We start from the raw sequence: 21,149 nt of genomic DNA on the forward strand, positions 1-21,149 counted from the left end.
CAGAACCACCGAACTCAATAAATTTATTTCCTCGATCGGGATGTATTACAACGACATATTCTGCAGTTACATATTCAGATTTTGCAGGCTGAATATAAGTCCTTTCTGCGCACACTAAGCCAGTCACATGTTTTCCAGAACAGGCTTTCTACCCTTCCTGCTCGGGGTTGGGTTGTCTATAAGCCAACAAACAAAAGCTCTATCCGTCATACACACATCATCAGGACTGGTGCAAGGGAAACTCGCATCAGGAACAACGAATCAGGTTCAAGAGTATTTGGGTATACCCTACGTCAGTCTGAAACAAATCCGACAAAACATAAGACGGTTAAAGTTAATTTGCCGCAGGCTCAACCCCCAGTCAACGAATTACGATGGGCACCTCCTGAGCGATTCCATGGCACCGGTGTTATAGATGCTACAAGTTTTGTGAGTATATGCAATATTGCACCCAGATCTTCTGTCGTCAGGGACTTATATTCAGACAGGGCTATAGTTGTCCAGCGAATGCAACATTCGCATCCAGAGAGGAGCTAGAAACTCGGTCGAGAGAGTTCAGTCTCACGCCGCAGGCAATACCTATATTGGAAAACCTATTGGAACAGCCCAGCGTCCAATATAGCGAGGATTGTTTGACTCTGAATGTATGGACCAAGCCGTCTGTTAATACAACACTGAAGCCGGTTTTGTTTTGGATTTATGGAGGCGGTTTTAATACTGGTACTACCAATAACACAGCTTATAATGGCAAATATATCGTCGATCTTGAAGATGTGATCATCGTCTCTGCAAAGTGAGTATTCGTTGACACAATACCCCATGGGGAGAAGCTGACATAGATGTCTAAGCTACCGACTTAATATTTTCGGCTTCCCAGGAGATCCAAATATCAGAAATAATCTCGGGCTCCTCGATCAGCGTCTTGCAATAGAGTGGGTCCGTGATAACATTGCAGCCTTTGGCGGAGACCCCGATCGCATCACAATCTTCGGGCAGTCTGCGGGGGGAGAATCAGTCGACTTCTACACCTATGCGTGGACATCTGATCCAATCGTGGCTGGCTTCATTTCCGAGTCTGGCACAGTATATTCACCGGGAGCTCAGACTGATGAAGCTACTTCAGCTTCGAGATGGTACAATATTACTGCCACCCTTGGATGTGGAGATGCAAGTTCAGATCCCGATGCGTTACTCACTTGCATGCGATCCAAGGACTGGCAGGATATCCAAGACGCCATCCCAATCAGTACAGGCATCGCGAGCGTAATAGGCCTATTTGGCCCAACCGTCGACAACATTGTCGTCTTCAGCGACTATGCCGCCCGGTCAGCGGCAGGAAATTTTATCAAACGGCCACTGTTTCTAGGAAGCAACAACTACGAAATAGGCTTATTCCGTCCAATATTCGATGCCGAGAATGTGACTTTCACAGAAGCCCAATGGGACTATCTCAACTTTGTCATATATACATGTCCTACTGCTTACCGAGCCGAGGCTTCTGTAAGCAACAACGTTCCAACATGGCGATATAGATTTTTTGGAGAGTTCCCCAATTTGCGACTGACGGATTCTCCGGACTCTGGAGCTTGGCATGGAAGTGAAGCTATTCTTATTTTCAATACGGATGGTGATCTTGAGAAATTTGTCCCTCGAACAGAGCAGGAGACTGAAATTGCGGATTATATGAGGAAAGCATGGGTAGCGTTTGCTGTAGATCCGGAAAATGGCTTGGAGACGTAAGTCACTTTTCTTTGTGTGAATATAAGGTCCGGAAGCTGACATATTACTTTTAGATACGGATTTCCACAATATAACCCACTCGCAACTACTCTACTACAGCTGGGGTACAATAATCAAACCGGCCCACAACCTATAGCCCCATCTACGTACGATACTGGCTGCGTTCTTGGTACTACACTTGCAGACATACTTCTGACTTTGGAAAGTCTTGCATGACTTGGTAATTCGACATCTCATTCAACGTTGATTTATATCTTTGGCCTTGGAATGTGGCTTATGATATGTGAGAGTATATGTAATTTGTGATCACTGTACATATCTAATGAAATTTTGTGGTTCGACGTGGTAGTGTGATGGAAAATCAAGATAGATCACGAAGACGCTTTAATGATATTACAGCAAGACTGTAAAGTCAAAATTTAATTTTTAGAGTTGATATCGACAGCGATGCATGTTGAATTCTATGCAGGAATCTACCACTACCTGAAAGAAGAGACGGTGGCCGGGATACGGATATTTTCGAGATTCTTTTACTTTCTATAGTCCTATCAAGTCACAAGCCCGGCAGGATATTTGATTTGGTGGCAATAGAACAGAAGATGAACAAGGGTGCAATGGCTACTCAAAAATAGGTACCAGTTTGTCGGTCATCCGGTTCACAACAATTGCACTAATCCGATATAGGAAGTACTAATCTTCGCATGGCTATTTACTGGCTCTCGCCGAATGAGAATGTCTTCGAGGTAGAGTACGAATCTTGTGGCGACCCGCTTATGGTATCAGAAATTTACGGCGATATGACGTTTTTTGATTCTGTGATTTGTAAAAAGAAAACATGAAAAGCATGAAAAATCCTCATGAAAAGTTTGCGTACAAATTTTCAGATAGATGGCGAGTTTTAACATACGATGTCTCGGCCATCTCACCATAAGCAGCTCCTTTTTCGGAATGGCGGCAGAAATGTATTCCAGCCGCTGCCTCAGGAAGCATACACTCGGCAAAGACTCCGGTAGAGGCCAAGGCTGCTGCCAAGCAATCAATCAGAAAGTCTAATCAGAATTACCCAATGAACAGCCAGCTTATAAGCCTCGTGGGTCTAATGCAAGCTTGACTGACCAATGTTATGAGCTTGTGGCTTACACTTGAAATGGATCCACCAATGTCTGGTTGAGCCGTTGCATTAGTCCCCGCTAGTCAAAAAACCTTATCCGTCCTTCTTTTTCTTGCATCTTCTTTCTATGCTTGGTCATCTAATTGGGAAATTTGGTACATGATGTAAGCTTATACCAACATTAAAGAACCAATGGATTTGAATACAAATACAAGACTTGGTGCCGCGACCCAGACTTCTGACATTCGTGGAGCGACCTCCTCCGGCAATTGTCATCGGTTATCGGTTATCTTTGTTTCCTCATCGTTCGTCTCTTTCACCTGGGTCGACAAACACCATCCAAAGCTGGTACGTCACGCTGTTGGTGGCAAGCAGTCGCTAGCATGCTCTCGGGCTCCTGGATTTCGAGCATTCCCATTCGTCGTGGGTATCAGGAGTCGTGCACATACCTCTCTTTCTTCGTGAATGGTCTAGTCAGTGCTGAACAAATTTAATGCCAATCGGAATTTGTGTGTTGAACGCCTCGTCTCCACGTGTTCGCCCACTTTTTGCTTTATGCATAAGCGGCTGTATTATCCATTACTCATGAGCCAAGACATCTCGCAGCAAATGTTGAGATGTATAGAAGAGCTTTTACGCGAGCTAATCCGCATCAAAACACAGGGTATGGCTTTGTTCAGTCATTGTGAGATCAGTGAACCAGAATGTCGGGTGCCGAATCACTGGACCGGGTAAAAGGCACGCTCCCCCTGATACTCCAACATTCTAGAATTTATCCCAAATCGCCGGAAATGGCATAACCACCGCTATTCCAAAGAAAAGAAGGGTGTGTGGAGACCGGGGACCTGAGCGAAAACCTCGTGGAGGATCGCCACCCCGTCATTCCCCACGCCTCCATTGGATGTCAGAGACAAAGCCCTGAAGTTCCAAATCTTTCTTCAGGGGCGAAGATTCTATGAGGCATTTCACGAGGCGAGGAACAAGCGAGTAACCATGGAACTGGATTCAGGTGCTGAGTAAGATGAGGGCAGGATTTGAATATAAAAGGGGCCTCGAAATCATGCATCAAGTCGATTCTTCTTCTCGATCATCAACTCAAGTCATTCTCTCTTGACAGTCCTTCTCTTTTCAAAAGTCAATCTTTTGCAGTTTCATTCTTTCGGAAGAAATTCCACGTCTTTCCTTACCAACTACAAAACGTACTTGACATCTTTTGTCTTTCTTTCTTTCATCACCAAAACAAACAAAATGAAGGCTCAATTCATCGCTGCCGCCGCCGGTCTCTTCGCTGGTGCGCTCGCTGACCAGTCCATCTTCAGCGGTGCTGGCTTCGGTACCTACTACTACGATGTCGAGCAAGTCGACGCCTGCGGCACATCCTTCCAGTACCAGAACCTGGGTCCCGTCATGTGCAACCAGGAGACTGCATTGACCCTTGACGACATCAACTCCAACTACATCGTCGCCATGAACAACTCTCAGCTTCGCTCTGACCCTTCTCTCTACTGTGGAAAGAAGGTCGTCGTCTCCGTCAATGGTCAGGCTTCTGACCTTCCTCTCTTCATCGGTGACGGTTGCGAGCGCTGCGCAGAGGGCTCCCCCGATGCCAGTACCTGGAATGCTCAGGGTGCTCCCGGTCTTGACTTCAGCTTGTCTGTTCTCGATAAGATCACCGGTGGCAGTGCCTGCGCTGATGGTCATGCCGAAATCACCTGGGAGATTGTCGATGAAACCCTCTACAACTTCGATACCAATGCCCCAGGTCAGACCACCGGCCCTGTCTCCTCCTCATAAGTCAGTGACTATATGATATGGCTTTATGATATTTTACGGAATTCAAAGATGCCTTGATGGCATGAGGCTTTCCTTGCATTGGAGTTTGGCTCTGGTTTTTCTTTCTTAGAAGTACTATGTACTTTACTATTGTCTGGAACACACCACAGGTGGTGTGACTGGACTAAGTTCATATCATGTGTACTTTTTTTTTCTTTTCTTATCCAGATCATATCATATGTCTGGAAGACTTTATAGAATACTTTATAGATATCCACAATCGTTACTTTGATTACGCACTCATTCTTCTACCAGTAAACTCACGTAACATAGTATTACTAGACATTTCCATGAAATAGATTCATTTCCATATTTTCATTCATCTTAATAATCCCTTTCCTATAGTCAATTGTCTTCTCTTCTTTGTCGAACTCATCTCTGGATGGTCTAAACAGCTATAAGTCTGACGTATGCTCCAACATTAGGAGAGTCTTTAATTACATATTGCCAGATACTAAGTAATTCTCAACGATTCGATCATTGAATCTAGTCTATCTGATCTGATTGAGCTCGGAAGAAGCAACTACACGCCTGAAATACCGACTTTAAAGACCCAACCCATGTAAGGTAAACGTTCGCTCACAAGGCACGATGAAATTGATGCGGCACAGATACCTTTACACCGAGCTCTTTGGCAACATTAAGCACCCAAGCCGGATCGCGCAAAAACTGACGGGCGACAAAAACAGCATCTGCCTTTGGTTCCGAGCCGCTGACAAGAGACTCTGCAGCCTGCGCTTCATCCTTGATGATACCCGGGTAGGAATCGGCGCCTTCAACGATATCCTTAGCTTGAGAGGATGTAGTGACCAAACCCACTGCACCGACAAGGAGATTGTGAACCCCTGACTCGTGTAGTTCCTTGCGTACACGAGCGGCAAGGTCGATCTGATACGATGTGTGTGGGTCAATCTTTTGATCCTTATGATTTGCGCCAGAACTGACATCGATTAGATCCACACCGAGGCTAGGAAGTTCTTTGGCCAGTTTGATTGTGGATTCGGGATCCCAACTGCCAGACTCCTTCGCAACATCGGTGCCCTSGAGCCATTCTGTCGCACTGACTCGCAAAAAGAGTGGGACACCAGATGGGACAGCTTCGCGAATGGCTGATGCGATTTCTCGGACTATGCGGGTTCGGTTCTCGAACGATCCACCATACTGGTCGGTTCGCTTATTGGTAACTGGGCTTAAGAATTGATGAACCAGATAACCGTGCGCTCCATGAATCTCAACGACATCAACACCTGCTTTCACTGCTGTTGCCGCGGACGCAGCAAAGGCTTTTACAACATCCTTGACCTCATCAGTCGACAGTGTTCGCGGAACATGGTACTGCTTATCCTCCGCACCACCACCAGACCAAACCATATCCGGACCACCAGTTGGCGCAACGACGTTCTCAGGCCATCCAAACTGCGAACTCTCTGCCCTCAAACTGCGCACCCCTTGCTCAGCAGCTACCCAAGGCGGCGATACGCTCGCTTTCCGTCCCGCATGCGCCAATTGCACTGCAACTTTTGCGCCCTGCGCATGCGCAAAATCGACCAAACGCTTGAGACCGACGAATTGCGCAGAGTTTGTATCATGATCCCACAGCCCCGCATCATTCGGTGAGATACGTCCATTAGGCTGTACGGCCTGCGCTTCAATAATGATTAGCGAAGCACCTTTGAGCGCAAGGTGGCCCAAGTGCGCAATGTGGTAGTCCGTCAGAGCACCAAACGCAGGCGATTTTGGGTCTGGTTCAGCGCTGTACATGCACATCGGTGAGACGACAATGCGGTGTTTGAGAGTCACGTCGCGGATTTTGAGAGGGCGGAAGAGCGTGGGGACTGAGTTGATATCTTCAGTGATAGCGACGCCGGCATTGTTGGCCGGAGTGAAATATGTCAGGCCATCGGCTTTGACGACTTTGACGTCGGATGCGTTGATTGAGCCCATTTTGACGCCTCAACTGATCTAGGAGGGGTTGACTGTGGGAGATAGTGAAGTTCGGAAAGTAGTCCGAACTAAGATTTGCGACGATTTAAAGCCCCACCACCTTCGTATAACGCTCACAGCAAATAGGCCAACAGCCAGGTAAGAGGAGTATGAAGTAGATACTGAGTTGAATCGATAAAATGAAAAGTAAACAAGGATGCTTTGACTCTTATATAGATCGAAGAAAAGACGCTATATCGCGATGTCGACATCGAATTGCCACAGAAGCTTTCCCTGTCCCCGCTTTTAAATGATGTGTATTATAAATCAACATCTGAGAGTTACTCGTTCTTGATTCATGAGCTTTCTGATTGTAGCCGGTTATCGGCTAGGKAGGTTGATCATTAATAAACAAAAAAAGATTAATATAGATCAAGGTGCTTTTTTGTGTCGGTTATCCATGAAGTACATCGAGGTATGTTCGCAGATGCATATCCCCTGTAGGTCGGAAAACTGGATGAATACAAGCTTGATACAAAGTACATCATCGCCTACAAATGCATCAATTCAAGAGTTAGGAATACAATACATCCACCCCCCCTTAGAAATTACTAAGTGCTGCTCCCTCGCGCATTTACATATTTTATAGGGTTTTCGTAGGTGTAGTATGCTGCATGTTATAGGCTATAGGAAAGAATATTAATTACGTATATAAATACGTACAGGGGTGTCTGTGGAATCAAATTGTAGCTTATCGCTACTATTTCTAAAGTATTTGGAGCTTTGGAGACTATTTATACACCTTGGTCTATGTGTATTAAAAGTTCCCGGTCAATTTATAAGCACACTTTTGATGCCCATAACCACTTCGCTTGGTGGTAATTTCTACACAAAGTCCATGTGAACAATGTATTCTCTGTACATGTTGAATCTACGTGGGATACTCAGAATTATTGTTTGATTTGCTTTCTATTTGGGTAATGTAGGGGTGTGGATTTTTTCTTGGGAAGCATAATCCTGCCCAGCTACGACTTATCAATCTCTCATTTCAGAAGTAAGGAATACTTTTACTCGGTATATATATTGATATGGTCAGTGTTGAAATTCGATCCCACGATTTCGCGCCCCGTTACCTTCGACACGAAAGCGCTATTCAATGGCATGGGGTATCTTCATCCCTTACCTACCTAGGAAGTGCGTATAACAGCGTAACGAGTTGCTAACTGAATACTACTCTCTGCGTTGGAGGCTATCACCATTGAATGACTAATTCTGCGTGGAAGATTCTCTCCACGGCTACCAAGGCGCTCTCGTAGGAATGAAAGTCCGATGGCTCGGATTCTTCTATGCGCTTCTATAATCATTCAGCTTCTATAACAGAACGACGGGACAGCAATATATCCCAGACATCACAAACATGGTTTATCGTGTGGCTTCATACTAGAAATCCCGCTGACCCGATGCCTTGATTTTTTCAGAGGTTGGGTTCAAATCTAGAAATGGTAGGCAGCTGCCCAGGGAAAATCGTATCATCAAGACGGAAACTCGGACAAATTTTCGATCATTTCTTTTCGAATTTCTTGGTAGCACCAGATAAGATGCGCGGTTACCTCATAGAGTGGCTCTTTCCAATATTTTTTACAAATATGATACTCAATATAGTAATCCGAGGACGACGATCTGATGACTAGCCACGTTGACACACTACCAGAGGAAAAATATAATAAAAATGGACTATCAATAAGCCCGTATCTGCAACATGAATTTATCATATAAAGCTTAAAAGAAATCCTAGGATCCTTCTTATGACGTCGGATTCAGGATATACACGATATAGATTCGACATTTTCAGGTTCGTTCGCTCTTTACGGGTAGCCGCTATCTCGGTCCTTCGGAGTCGAGACCCATTATAACATTGCTCATAGACATGCGTGGCGCAACTCAATTCTTGATTGACTACGAATGTACGGAGTAAGCAGTAAGCAATTTCTTGATGCAGCATGAGCTATCTTGTGGCACCCGAAATCCAGTTGATGCCGGGGCAGGCGCTGTCATTCCACACCAGGTCGGTCTGGAATGAAACTAGCGGACGTTGTGCAACTAGTTTCAAGCCTTAGAACTTCTTTGCTCTTTCAAAGGTATGGATCACCAGGATTGACTGGAATAGGAACTATGTAAAGATTGATGATATAGTCATAGCAAGTTGGGTCTCGATCCCTGTAGTGAATTCTCACAATCAGACCAAATAGACCGACTCTATATGAATACCCATATAAGTAACGATGAATTGCTCCCAATCACATCTCGCTTCGAGTTTTAAAAAATTTTTTTATCATACATCCACTGAGACTTATGTATAGTCACAACCTCTATGAGCCTCTGGGGTTATTCACCATGAAGTTCCTCTCGATCATTTGCTTTTCCGTGCCTTTGGTATTAGGTTCGATCAACACTCGCGAATCCCATGGCACTGTCCCAATCAACTCCTACAATTACACGGCTCTCGGAGGTCCTCTGAACTGGTATGGATTAGATCCAACAGCCAATTCTGCATGTGCAGAGGGATCACATCAATCGCCCATCGATATCGTCACGGATTCGATTGATTATACCTCTCCTGGAACCGTGAATCTAAACATCACCAATGTCCCCTCGGCAGAATTTGAGAACCTGGGAACCACCGTTGAAGTGGTCATCACTAATGGATCATTGGTCGCAAATGGCACCACCTACACCCTTGCACAATTTCATTTCCACACCCCTAGTGAACACCGGATCAATGAGGAATACTATCCGATGGAGGCTCATTTCGTTTTCGGGTCCGAAGGTTCGCTTCTCCTACCAGTCACTACTATGCAATCTATACTAGTATCAAGAACTGATGAAAAGTAGACGGCCAAAATGCAGTTGTCGCCTTCTTGATCGAGCTCTCTACAAACGGCGATACCACTCCTCTCTTGAGCTCCGTCTTCTCTTCTTTGAGCGAAATTGCGACCCCCGGCACATATACCGAAACTGGTTCTCTTGACTTCACTGGAATAGTTCAAAGCTTCAACAGCTATGGCGTCTATACCTACAATGGCTCGCTGACAACCCCTCCGTGTAGCGAAAATGTTCTCTGGTTCATCAGCTCGCAGCCTTTATGGGTCAGTGCTAAACAGTATCGGGCTGTAAAGGGGGTATTGAAATTCAATGCTCGGTACACTCAGGATTCTTTGGGCCAGCCAAATCTGTTAGAAGTTGCTGCTAGCGAGTTGCACTAGGTCTTAATAGATCGTTTCTCAGTCGGAGCTCTGAGCGTAACGATCGTCGAATAGGGAGCCATGCAACTATTTTGATGTTAGCACTAATGGCCAATAATAGAATCAATTCAGATGAAGTTGGAATAAGCGCTGATAATGACGACGGTCGTTTTTATATAGTACTTTAATTACAAGTAACACTATTAATGAATTTACTATATGCGAACCAGCATATACATTCTTTTACGAGCTTTTTGGAGTAGATATTTTTCCAGCTATATGCAGGCGGTGCTAATATATTACTTGTCTTCGGCACTCATAACACATCACTTAAATAAATCAAACCTCCGAATCCTCAACATGAGCCCCCTTGCTTGCAGTGGTGTGTTCGATGTGAGCCGATCCCTGCAATTTGCTTTCCGCCAACATGTTCTCTCCCTGGATAGTGTGGTTTGCACCGCCGAACAGAACATCAATTTCTTCCAATGGCACATTCTTGGTCTCTGGGATAAAGAAGAACACGAAGACTGCAAGTAGGATATTGATTCCAGCGAAGAAGTAGAATGCGTAGAATCCGTCGTGGCTGAGGAAAGTTGGGAAGAATTGTTGGAAGATGGTGTTGGCGACGTTCTGGGTCTGCGAGGCCATTCCTACTGCTTGAGCACGAACGTTCATGGAGAAAATTTCTGATGTCCAGATCCAGACTGTGGCTCCCCAGGAAGGTTTGTCTGTAGTATGATGTTAGTATTTCTTTTGGAGAGAGACAGAAAGGGGGTTCGACTCACAGAAAAAGATGAAAAAGAACAGTAAAAATACCAGTGCTATACCAACGGACTCCGTTTTCGCACCGCTAGGCGTGTTTGGTGTTTGAGTTTCGACCGTCGCCACAATGATCATGATTATACCCATGCCGATACCACCAACAATCAGAAGGAATTTACGACCGAATCGGTCAATCATCCAGATGGCATTGAGTGTGAACAGGATACCGAATGTGGCGTTCAAAGCGTTGATCAGGGCAATCTGACTAGAAGAGGTGAAGACCTTTTGGTAGATGATGGTAGAGTAGGAGTTCAAAGATCCCTGTCCAGTCAACTGCTGTCCGGCGTTAATCACCAAGGCCAAGAGAAGACGTTTGCGGATAGACTTGTCTTTCCAGAGAGCACTGTATGTGCTGGAAATGGCCTCCTTTTCGTATTCTAAAGCTCCGCGAATGTGGGTGAGTTCTTCCTCGACTTCCTCCTCAGTGTCGCGGACACGACGCAAGGCATTACGGGCCTTGTCGATATCGTTGTGTCTCTTGATGTACCATCGAGGTGTGCCCGGAATTGTTGGCAATAGAATGAGAATGAGGATGGGAACCAAGAGTTGGAAAATGACGACCATCTTCCAGTCCCATTCACCGAGGCGTGCAGTGTGCTTTGTGCAGCCGTAATTCACCCAGAAGCAAATGAAAGATCCAACGGAGTAGAACGTCTGCCATAGGGTCATAATTTTACCGCGAATTTGAGGAGGAGCAAGTTCTCCAATGTAAATCGGACCAGAAGCTATGAGCAAAACCTTTATTAGCAGGTAATCTTCAATTGTCTCACACAGGTCGAATGAAGAACCACTTACTTAGAGCAATACCCTGTCCGATACCAATAAGAACTCGTCCACCCAAGAAGCAACCAATGTTGTGATACGGAGCAAAGCATTGCAAGAAAGTCGCGACGATAACAAACACGCAGCCAATACCCATACCGACTTTACGTCCAAAATAATCGGCAATGGGTCCTCCGAAGAAGAAACCGCCGATAATGGCTCCGACCGAGTAGACGGTGGTGATTGTACCGATAAGATTACTGCTAGGGTGGTTGAACCACGCTTTCCAGTGTGCAGAACCTTGGACCGAGTTGAAAACAGAGGCGTCGTAGCCGTATAACACCATACATGCTGCGGCGACGATTGAGATGTACCTGAGATGATGAGCATTGAGCGGCACCGATACAGGAGAAAGTGAGTGGCATACCAATTGTACAATCTCTTAGAATGGAACATATTGCCCGCCATGGTCGCCACGATAATTATCAATGGACACGACGTTTGTTTGTGCTTGTACTTCCGAGGCCTTGATCAGTCAGATCCTCAGTACACTCACAGAGCAATTGGGTTGACTGCAAAAATTATTTCTAAACCTGCGGTCAGCGACAATGTATTTATCATTATTTATTATCATCTTATCATGCATAGGACTAGTAACCAAACACGTGCTAATTTGTATTGCGCTTTATTACACTCCGGACTATGGCTTGCCTGACTGAAATATTTTCCACCACTCACGTCGACCCCAGATTCGCGGCCCCCTGGTTTTCCACACTCCGCAAACCCCAACATTGGGGAATTGCACTAATCAACGCAACCAGCTGACTTTTGCCTGAATCGAATGTTTTTCCGATATTGGTCGAAGTCTATGACTCGTATACTTGAATAGGTATATCGAGCGTTTTATTGCATGGCGACATTGTCCAATGTTCCTAGTAGATACGTATGCAAGTCCGAAATAGGTATAGCTTTGAACGTTATTATTGGTGTAGGGTTGAACAAAAGAATTACCATCTATTTATATTTAGGAGAGGTATTGGTCACTTGAACATAGTGAAAGTCCGCTGGCGTGGAACAGGGATGGTATGTGCCAAACGCATATAATCCCAACATAATGCCTGTGAATTGAAGGCCAATTGGAGGTGGCCTCGTCATTATCTCATTAGTCACTTCGCCTAGGTACTGAAATTGCTCATGAGTCGTTGTATCGCTGTCGATAATTTCTCTGAAGCTGAATCGATATCGATCTCCGCAATTAATCTGTAGGATAATATCGGAGTCCAAGCTTTTGAGTTCGTGCTCAATCACGTCAACGCCACTTCCAATTGGAGGAGTAAATCGGATTATTCTTCGCAAAGCTTTTCCTTTAGGGGAATCGTTAGTGCCACTGCTGTTATAGTCCTTAAGTCGAATGCCAATAGTGCTGTATGTGAAATAGTCCATCCACACAACTGTTCCAGCCTCTGTATACAGCGAGGAGGGAGTGAACGACAGACGGGTCTCCCAAGTACAAAAACGCTCGGATTGTTTGCGCAGAAAAAGCGTTGGGCATGCTGGATCAGATAATTGATATGGGCCTCCGTGAATTCGGAGATGACTTGGGCTTCCAATCAAGGAATAATCTCGTTTCTTAGGCGTATCTATGGGTAGAATCATGGTTAGTGGTCGGTGTTTGCTTGCTTCCCTGGATAGCAAACCAGCGCAGAGGAAGTTGTACTTGCTTTTACGATACCATCCGAGTTGCAAATCTGTGTCTGAAAAATCGTCTATCCAGATCTTTGGTTTCTTCTGCGCAACAGCCGGCTGACCGGACTGCAGTGAGATTTTCTGGCCTCCATTGAAGACAGGCCAGTCGTCCACCCAGTCAACCGGAACCAAGAATGTTTCGCGACCTTTTCTTGTCAAAATTGTATCAATGAAATCGCGAAATGCAGTTACTCACCGAATACAGATGTCTCCCACTTTCCCTTGCTCTTCTTGACGGGACGAACGGCGAGAAGCACAGCCCACCAATTGCCGTCAACGTCCTCGACGAAATCCGCATGACCAATATTCTGTACATCATCCTCGACGGTATTGTGACACAGTGGGTTATTAGGTCCTGCCTCCCATGGCCCGAAAGGGCTTTTGTCGCTTCGGCAAACCCATTCACTATGTCCGCTCTCGGTACCACCCTCGGCAGTGAAAAGATAATAGTAATCGCCCCGCTTGAAGATGTGTGAGCCTTCAGATATACCGGATGGTGATTCTCTGATAAGGCGCGGCTCAGAGATAGAGTTTCCGGTCTCAAGGTCGACGGTGCAAATATGAATGGCGAAATCTTTCAGGTTGACGCCCGGCGTGCGGTGAAGCTTTCGGCGGGTTGTGGAAAGATATACCGTTCCGTCGTCGTCCCAGAAGAGCTATGTAACTGATTAGAACTTATTACAGATTTACCCGTAGTCATTAGATATACTAGGTAATGAGAGTGACAAACATACATCCTGATCAAATCCTACTTCATCAAAATATACCGGATCCGACCAAGAAGTCGTGTCCCAAATATTGTCGGTCTTGACATAGAATCCTCGCGGCCACACCCGATCATCATCCTGGGGACGATAACGCTCAAAGCTTGCAGTAATTACATAAAATATGCCATTATGATACCGAATTGTCGTAGCCCAGACGCCACTACCTGGCTCCGGGGTGTGTATCTGTAGCTGGCTTGGTCGCGTCAGAGCATGGCCAATCAACTTCCATGAAACCAGATCTGTACTATGATATATTGGCGCCCCCGGGAAATACTCAAATGTCGACGTGACCAGGAAATAATCCTGGTCGACGCGAACGATCGAAGGGTCCGGATTGAATCCGGTGATGATAGGGTTTGCATAGGACTTCGCCACGCGATGTGAACTCATTTTCCTGACTCTTTGGCTCGATCCACGTGAGGTTCGAGATCATGGAGGCATACGTACTTCATGATTATTTGCCATGTGTTCATGCGAACTTTTATAGTTTGAACAGCAAAACGCGAGAGGTGATTGAAGGAATTACTTTTATGTGATTGGTGGATAAATTTCTGAACACGCGATGTGGATTCCCCGCATCCATGCTATCAACATGGGGGTGGATCTTAGCTGTTCATACAAATGACCTCTTGACAGCCGAGAAACGCCTACGTTCTTGGCGATAAAAGCAGGTTGTTGATGTGCTCGCGATCTTTACTATTTGTTTTAGTCGGAAGGAAGAATATTTGCCATGTTGTCGCCGTCAATTCTAGCCAATAATGGAGAGAATGAGACACGACAACCCTGTGCATTGACCTCCAAGTTGAATATAGACTTGTCCAGGCACATTAAGGATATCACGTCTTGAATACTGCATGGCCAAGCAGCTACTGGTGTCAAGTCGAACACACGCTCCCGAAGGAATCAATTCTCAAAACTGGCGCATTAGACCACTCTCCCACCTTGCCGTTGACAATGGATCTGCTTCAGCAAAAATCATACAGTGGGTGTACGCGGACCTACGAGGAGGGTGAAGAAGCCGATCGACCATCCGCTCCCAGAGTAACCATATAGAAGAGACATAATAAATAAGTAGAGTTGTCACTGTAAAATAGTGCTCTTCTATTAGCTAATGCCCGGTAGTTAGGTATTTGCCATGTTTGTTCGTTACAAGGGGGCAATTCGTCGGAGAAGGAGCCATGTTGTAATGAGATCAAACAGGGAGTGCTGTAGAATCTAGGAAGATTGTCCTTGGTAGTCGGTATGACGGAAGCTGGTTGTGGCGACTTCTGGAATAAAGACCTGCTCAGAGAATTGATGCAGACATCTATTGATGCTGTGCCTGAGACTGTAGCACTTCTCGCTTTCTTGAAATGTTGTGCATGTCATTGCACTATGCCCTTTCTGACCACAACCGTAACAAAGTCTCTCGGGGCATTTAATTTCGACTATATATGTTCACAGTTTTGAAGGCATTACCGAATTGTAGAGTCTCTCGTTATATCCTCCCCGAGTCCAGCGGCCCTGAATAGGTAGCGTGTTGGGAGTGGCACCAGATTAGAAAATATATGCTAATGAAAGATTATTGGAAAGAATCGTATCAAGGAGCAGTCGGTGGAAGGGGGCCTCCTTGCATTGTTTAATCAGTTGTGGTATAAAGCGGATTAATGCCTACGTACCGCCCATTAACGCCCACACGAGGTCCGTCATGTCACAAGGCTTGTTCGAACCAGGATATATCTACAATTACTTTGAACATTGCAACACATGACTGATACTTCTATCTACATATTCTGCGACATGTATCATCTCCCATGTACTGTAATATAACAAGAGCCCGTTTGATCCACAAATACGTCTATGAAGAGGATAATTATGTACAATGGACTAACCTTTAAGGGTATCGTGTGGTTTTGTGTGGTGAAAATAAATCAACCCTGCACTGTGGTAGTCGTCTCATTACAAGTGGTCAATGTTGCCGCATTAGGACCAGTAGTAATGGTCTGGCATCCCGGAAGCGCTGAAAGAACTCCTCCGTATGTCAACGCTCCCCCTTCAGGGTTATCAATTTCAGGATATGTCCATCCAGTAGCCTCGTTGGTCAAAGGCTTTAAGATGCAGGAAGCAATTTGCTCGTCGGTATAAATCCCTCCATGGTTTCCAAAACAGGTATCATCCGATAACGCAGGGTTACCAGTGTTTCCGGGTATGCATGTCGGCATTGTTGCGTTGAGAACGCCGGCTTCCCAGCCGTTCAAAAAGTCGACGTGGAACCCATAACCAGTGGCATCACCCATAGTCAAGACAAAAGGATTGTCGTCGGCTGTGTACAATCCGTCGAATGTGTCGATGTTAAGCCAATACTCGACGAAAATTTGCGGGAAGCGAGCGACATTATGAGTGTCAGGACAACCAGCAATACCATCAGCAACTGGGTATGCCATGTGCGCAGAGGGATTCGTTGCATCAAAGTCTTGTCCATTCCAGCAGGATGGCATGGTGATAGAGGCAGCAAACCCATTTGGGCATGCTGTAAAACCTGTGGGGAAGCCCACGGACTCGAAATCTGGGAAATCCGTGGTTCCATTCCCGTGGCAGTACCAGCTTAATCCATTGCCATATGGGCCCATAAGTGTGGCATTCTCAGCACGTAGCGTTGCATCGCCAGCCATCATACGGAACTCCTGGGGAAACTCCTGAATGTCTTTGTCGTAAGTGTTCGAGCCGGTGCCGTATTTATCTTTCACAAGGCTAGTCAGTATAATTGATTTTCAAATCAGATAAAAGACGAACAGTAAATCTTGTGATATGGCTGCTCAGGAACACGGATAAACGATCCATTTTTCGGGTCTTGGAAATACAAGTTCGGCATCCACTGAATATCATTAGTCTGAACAAGGATGTACTCTGTGTCAAAGAGGAAATCATACGTAGTTGGATTTATCAGCAATCGGTTGCACGGTAGAACATGTAGATGTCTGAGTCTGGGCGTAATCCATGCTTGCTGCGAATCCGTTACCCCCAACAACACTGTGTACATGCTGTGAAGGGACTTTTCCTGCACTGAGTATAGGATCAAGGCGCTCGATTGTGACTGGCATGCCCGTATTCAGCACGAAATAGTATCCTTGCTGGGCCGCTGCAGGCACGACCAGCAGAGCGAGCGCACGGTTGATACGTGACAACATTTTGCTAATCAAGAGGGCCTTCTGAACTTGTCCCCGATACCTAGTGAGTAAAGTTTATCATGTCCTACGATAGGCCCAGGGCCGATATGTTGGACATCTAAGCTTTATAGATTTGTACAAGTGCATATGGCAGATAGCTTGATCCATGATCGTCGGTGGTATTTCAAGCATTCGGTGAACTAGAACTGTAGAAAGTTATTACTGTAAGAAGATGCCCTGACAGTGATAGTATCACGTCAGCAATTGAAACCTTTCACAACGCTAAAAAGCTTAGTTCGATCATACTTACGTCCAGAGAAAATTTTTGGTCATCTAAATGCACCCGTTTCACCTGAATTATACCATAATTACGATATAGCGCGTGGAATTACCGATTTAAGTAGTACTTTTAATTTTTTGTTTTGAGGTTACATCGACATCGTGCTAATTTGAAATGCAAATCCTTACTCGTGCTAGCTTATATCCTTGATCAGGAGCCTAGCGAGTTTCAGGTACTCGATAGCGGCATTGCGTGTTCTTAGTCCCCCTGTTTCCTCAGTTGTGGGTCGTTCGAGAACGTCGTGACAGTCAGGCACTGCATGCTGGGGCCGAGTAGTGATCATCGATTCCGGTACAAAATGAAACGTTGTTTAGGGCCTTGCCTTAAGATTCATGACTACGTAAATATGATCCAGCCCCCGATTTTTCCAATTATCATATTTCGGGAAGTGAGAGTTTCCAGATGCTGATTTTTTTCTTTTTTTTTTATTAAATTTATCGTGAGCGAAAGGGTTGAGAATTGGTGTTTCAGGAGAATTAAGCTACCACGTTTTAAGGATAGGATCCGATTGAGTTGTAATTTCTTAACCTTCATGCCTTGTATCGGAAAGTTTACAGTAATCTAGACTACAACGAGAGTACCTAAGTGTCATAGTGTAACAGTATTATGCAGTCCTTCTTATACATGAGAAGAAGCTTTGATGACGAATGGATTCGGTGGAGAAGGAGCAGTTATTAATTCATCCTTCTCTACCTTCAATTTAAGCCATTCACCATGATTGGTGAATTATAATCCTTATTATCGGACGTGATTTAATCGTTCAATCGTATTCATTGAGGTTTATATGCGCTATCTTTCCGTTCATACCGACAGACCATAGCGGAACCTAGCAAACATCCATAATATGAAACCCGTTAACGCCTTTGAGTACAGAAAAGAAACAAAAGCGACGCCGGGTATATCAGGAAGACGAAGTGGTACATGCACTAGACGGGCAGTAACCATGATTGCAACAAAAACTACACAAGCCTAAGTACGAGTCATCCTCGCTGGCCAGAGGTACCCCGTTGATACCCTGAGTCGCTGGCGTTGGGACCGGAGTGCCAGACGAAGTACACGTGCAAGGCCCCGCAGGACAATATCCATAACTGCAAGCGAACGAGCATAGACCGACATAATTCCCTTGTCCGTAACCGGCAACACACACTGCAGTAGTCGTCACTGCCGCCGCAAAAGTCTCGGACGCTGCTGAAGTCGTCGTTTTGGTCGGTGTGTATGTGACTGTCACAACCGCCGTTACTGTAGGTGCTGCGGCTTTCTGGATCCCTCCAACCGCGCCTCCGACAATTACGCCAATAGCTAGAAGACTAGCTATGACTCCAAATACTATCCAAAATGCCCTTTGCGGCATGCCGCATATTGTTATTCGAGTTGGCGGTCTATTATTTTCACCGGGTGTTCGGATCGGAACTTCCGAGCCTGAGCCTGCGGAGGGATAGTGTCTCGCATCATTTGCAGCTAAGTAATCATAAATCCAGTCAGAAATCTTTCAAGCCTAGAAGTCTGATATCTGAAAGATGTTGTGGTACTTACCATGACCTGAAGACAACCAATTTGGGTAGAATGATCTTCGGACTTCAGACACCCTTCTGTAATGCTCAAGATTGCTTGGTGGAACAACTTCTAGAGTGCTATAACCATTTCCAGCTTTCTCGTTTATGCTATAACCATGGCTAACATCAGATGAGGGTGAGGAGGGCGAGAAAGTTTCGGAAGATTCGGAGGCAGGCATTGTCGAGTCTTTTGTGTTTTTCGTCAAAATCAATGAAGCAAGAGGAGTCGCTTACGTGTCAAGTCGCATTAATGAATTGTGCTCACGGTGGAATGAACATCATTGGATTGTGTTTGCAGTAAGTAAAAGTCCAAGATATCTCAAAAGTCCACTCCGTATTAAGAGATCTTCACGTCGCAACCACCAACCCATCATGTGACAAATAATGCTGGCAAATAGTATCGTTACTGCTTGTTGGCAAAATAATCGTTTTTTTACCAGGGTATATAAGCAACACTAATTGCATCGATAATATATCTCTAACAAGTAAAGTCTGGAAACTAGGCCAGAAAAATACAGCGCCTCACATCAAAGCTAGCTTCGGACTCCTGAACTGGGCTTAGATGGGTTAGACTTATGGACCCCAAAACCAACGGGCACTTAACAAAACCCATTTTATAGTCATCTTCATATCTATCTCACCAATAAGAAATTTCTGACTAGCACTAAATGAATTAACATGAACGCCAAAGTTCTATGGTGTAGGTGCCGTTCGCTGGGACTGTGTGAGTTGCAGAATTAGTCTATTATTCTGCCAATTAGTGGGAATTGATTTACGAGAGGCTGATGAAAGGCTCTTTTACGGTAAGGCCACTACTACTGTCAGAGTCAGCAGTAACTACTAACTACTGACTGGTTTAAGTAGCCAGCCAATTATGCGACATTATCAAAGCATTTACGTGAAATTTGGAGAGCTAAGCCTCCTAGTTACTCTCAAAGCTAGTTCATGTTTGGCAGCTTCGGTATTTCGTCCGTTATCCCGATCACCATGAACTGAAGGGTAAATGTTCTCGAATCATGACCGAGTGCTTATCAAGTGGCCCATCATTGGGTGGAGATTCGTTAAAGGCGGACCGAAGAGTCAAGTTCATTTTCTCGGGTTCTGGGAACCCGACCACAGAAGTTGGCGCTTCTCAACTTATCACTAGTTTCTAACATATATACAGCCTAGCTCGGGTTGGATACTTAAACTTCGGACATGTGACAGTGATTACAAATGGGTGTCCAGGATAACAAAGGTAAGTCTGATGGCTTTTTACAAGTTTAGGTAACTTCAAATCAAATGTTCATTCAGCTAAGTCATAGAAGACTCAATTGAGTAATTAGATCAGATCATCCTGCTTCTTTGCCACAGAAAACAGATTGAAGTAAAGCCGAAAGACAGTCTCGGCACTGAAGACTGCGACGTCAACAACGAATGAATATGGCTCTTCTTGCGCCGATTGGGTAATGTACGTTGCGAATGGGGGAAAAATAAAATCCTGTACCGCTAATCGCCGTTTCTAATAGGCAACCAGCAGTCTTCACTTGGCGGCCAGTTCTACGGAGTGCAAAGATAATGGGTTGTATGTCGCCTTCGAAGATCAATAGCATAAAGTCCATCATGAAAGCCGTCAGACCAGTGGTATTCATGCAGACGACCGAGAAAAGTAAAGCTGCAGTATCGTATGAATCTCTGCTGCTGCTTACTCGACTTCCCCCTGTATCTCGCTTCGCGTTAAGACTTCAAGTAACTCGTGGCATCCATTGATATTTCCAGCACGCAGTCTTGTCCTATCTTCGTTTATACTACCCTCTTCAGATATTCCAAGAGATGAAGGAAATTGCGCATTCTTTTCAGGGTTTCTTATCTGGTGGCGAGCCCATTGGCAAGAGGCTTCAAGCTCGGCACACAAGTACAGATTATCGCTATATTCTCATCCACGATTGACCACCGGAATGAGGATGCAACAAGCTCCGTGTGATCTTCAGTAAAGCTAACTTGGAGGAAGACGGAAACCAATTTGTCCAATCAAACATGTATAGTCTTGATATACAATGTCGGCTATACTGTAAGAGAATTGACTTTGGAGTTGCACGATGCGGATAACATCTACTACAATTACCGAGAAGCCAACACCAAATGTAATAACTAAGATTTATATCTGCTGCCAGGGTAGGCGCAT

General features: G+C 45.2%; 7 protein-coding genes across 7 annotated transcripts; 3 read left to right on the forward strand and 4 right to left on the reverse strand.

Moving 5' to 3' along the window:
* Window positions 1-127: 127 nt before the first annotated feature.
* Window positions 128-1,740, forward strand: BHQ10_010240 (uncharacterized protein; the record flags this gene model as incomplete). The annotated part of the gene is made up of 4 exons (XM_040872849.1): window positions 128-292; window positions 349-429; window positions 489-793; window positions 849-1,740. The coding sequence occupies 4 exons, from the start codon at window positions 128-130 to the stop codon at window positions 1,738-1,740; spliced, it is 1,443 nt and encodes a 480-aa protein (XP_040738742.1).
* A 2,359-nt stretch (window positions 1,741-4,099) lies between these two features.
* On the forward strand, window positions 4,100-4,645 carry BHQ10_010241 (uncharacterized protein; the record flags this gene model as incomplete). Its single annotated transcript, XM_040872850.1, has 1 exon — window positions 4,100-4,645. The coding sequence occupies one exon, from the start codon at window positions 4,100-4,102 to the stop codon at window positions 4,643-4,645; it is 546 nt and encodes a 181-aa protein (XP_040738743.1).
* Window positions 4,646-5,263: 618 nt separating this feature from the next.
* Window positions 5,264-6,628, reverse strand: BHQ10_010242 (uncharacterized protein; the record flags this gene model as incomplete). The annotated part of the gene is made up of 1 exon (XM_040872851.1): window positions 5,264-6,628. The coding sequence occupies one exon, from the start codon at window positions 6,626-6,628 to the stop codon at window positions 5,264-5,266; it is 1,365 nt and encodes a 454-aa protein (XP_040738744.1).
* A 2,373-nt stretch (window positions 6,629-9,001) lies between these two features.
* On the forward strand, window positions 9,002-9,870 carry BHQ10_010243 (uncharacterized protein; the record flags this gene model as incomplete). Its single annotated transcript, XM_040872852.1, has 2 exons — window positions 9,002-9,434; window positions 9,500-9,870. The coding sequence occupies 2 exons, from the start codon at window positions 9,002-9,004 to the stop codon at window positions 9,868-9,870; spliced, it is 804 nt and encodes a 267-aa protein (XP_040738745.1).
* Window positions 9,871-10,188: 318 nt separating this feature from the next.
* BHQ10_010244 (uncharacterized protein) lies at window positions 10,189-11,901 on the reverse strand (the record flags this gene model as incomplete). The annotated part of the gene is made up of 4 exons (XM_040872853.1): window positions 10,189-10,577; window positions 10,635-11,396; window positions 11,467-11,807; window positions 11,861-11,901. The coding sequence occupies 4 exons, from the start codon at window positions 11,899-11,901 to the stop codon at window positions 10,189-10,191; spliced, it is 1,533 nt and encodes a 510-aa protein (XP_040738746.1).
* A 546-nt stretch (window positions 11,902-12,447) lies between these two features.
* On the reverse strand, window positions 12,448-14,336 carry BHQ10_010245 (uncharacterized protein; the record flags this gene model as incomplete). The annotated part of the gene is made up of 4 exons (XM_040872854.1): window positions 12,448-13,073; window positions 13,131-13,325; window positions 13,376-13,835; window positions 13,914-14,336. 4 exons carry the CDS (start codon window positions 14,334-14,336, stop codon window positions 12,448-12,450), a joined length of 1,704 nt encoding a protein of 567 aa, XP_040738747.1.
* A 1,520-nt stretch (window positions 14,337-15,856) lies between these two features.
* BHQ10_010246 (uncharacterized protein) lies at window positions 15,857-17,113 on the reverse strand (the record flags this gene model as incomplete). Its single annotated transcript, XM_040872855.1, has 3 exons — window positions 15,857-16,665; window positions 16,719-16,800; window positions 16,856-17,113. 3 exons carry the CDS (start codon window positions 17,111-17,113, stop codon window positions 15,857-15,859), a joined length of 1,149 nt encoding a protein of 382 aa, XP_040738748.1.
* Window positions 17,114-21,149: the final 4,036 nt, after the last annotated feature.

The sequence above is a fragment of the Talaromyces amestolkiae genome, assembly GCF_001896365.1.
Source record: "Talaromyces amestolkiae strain CIB chromosome Unknown scaffold31.1, whole genome shotgun sequence".
Lineage (NCBI taxonomy): Eukaryota > Fungi > Ascomycota > Eurotiomycetes > Eurotiales > Trichocomaceae > Talaromyces > Talaromyces amestolkiae.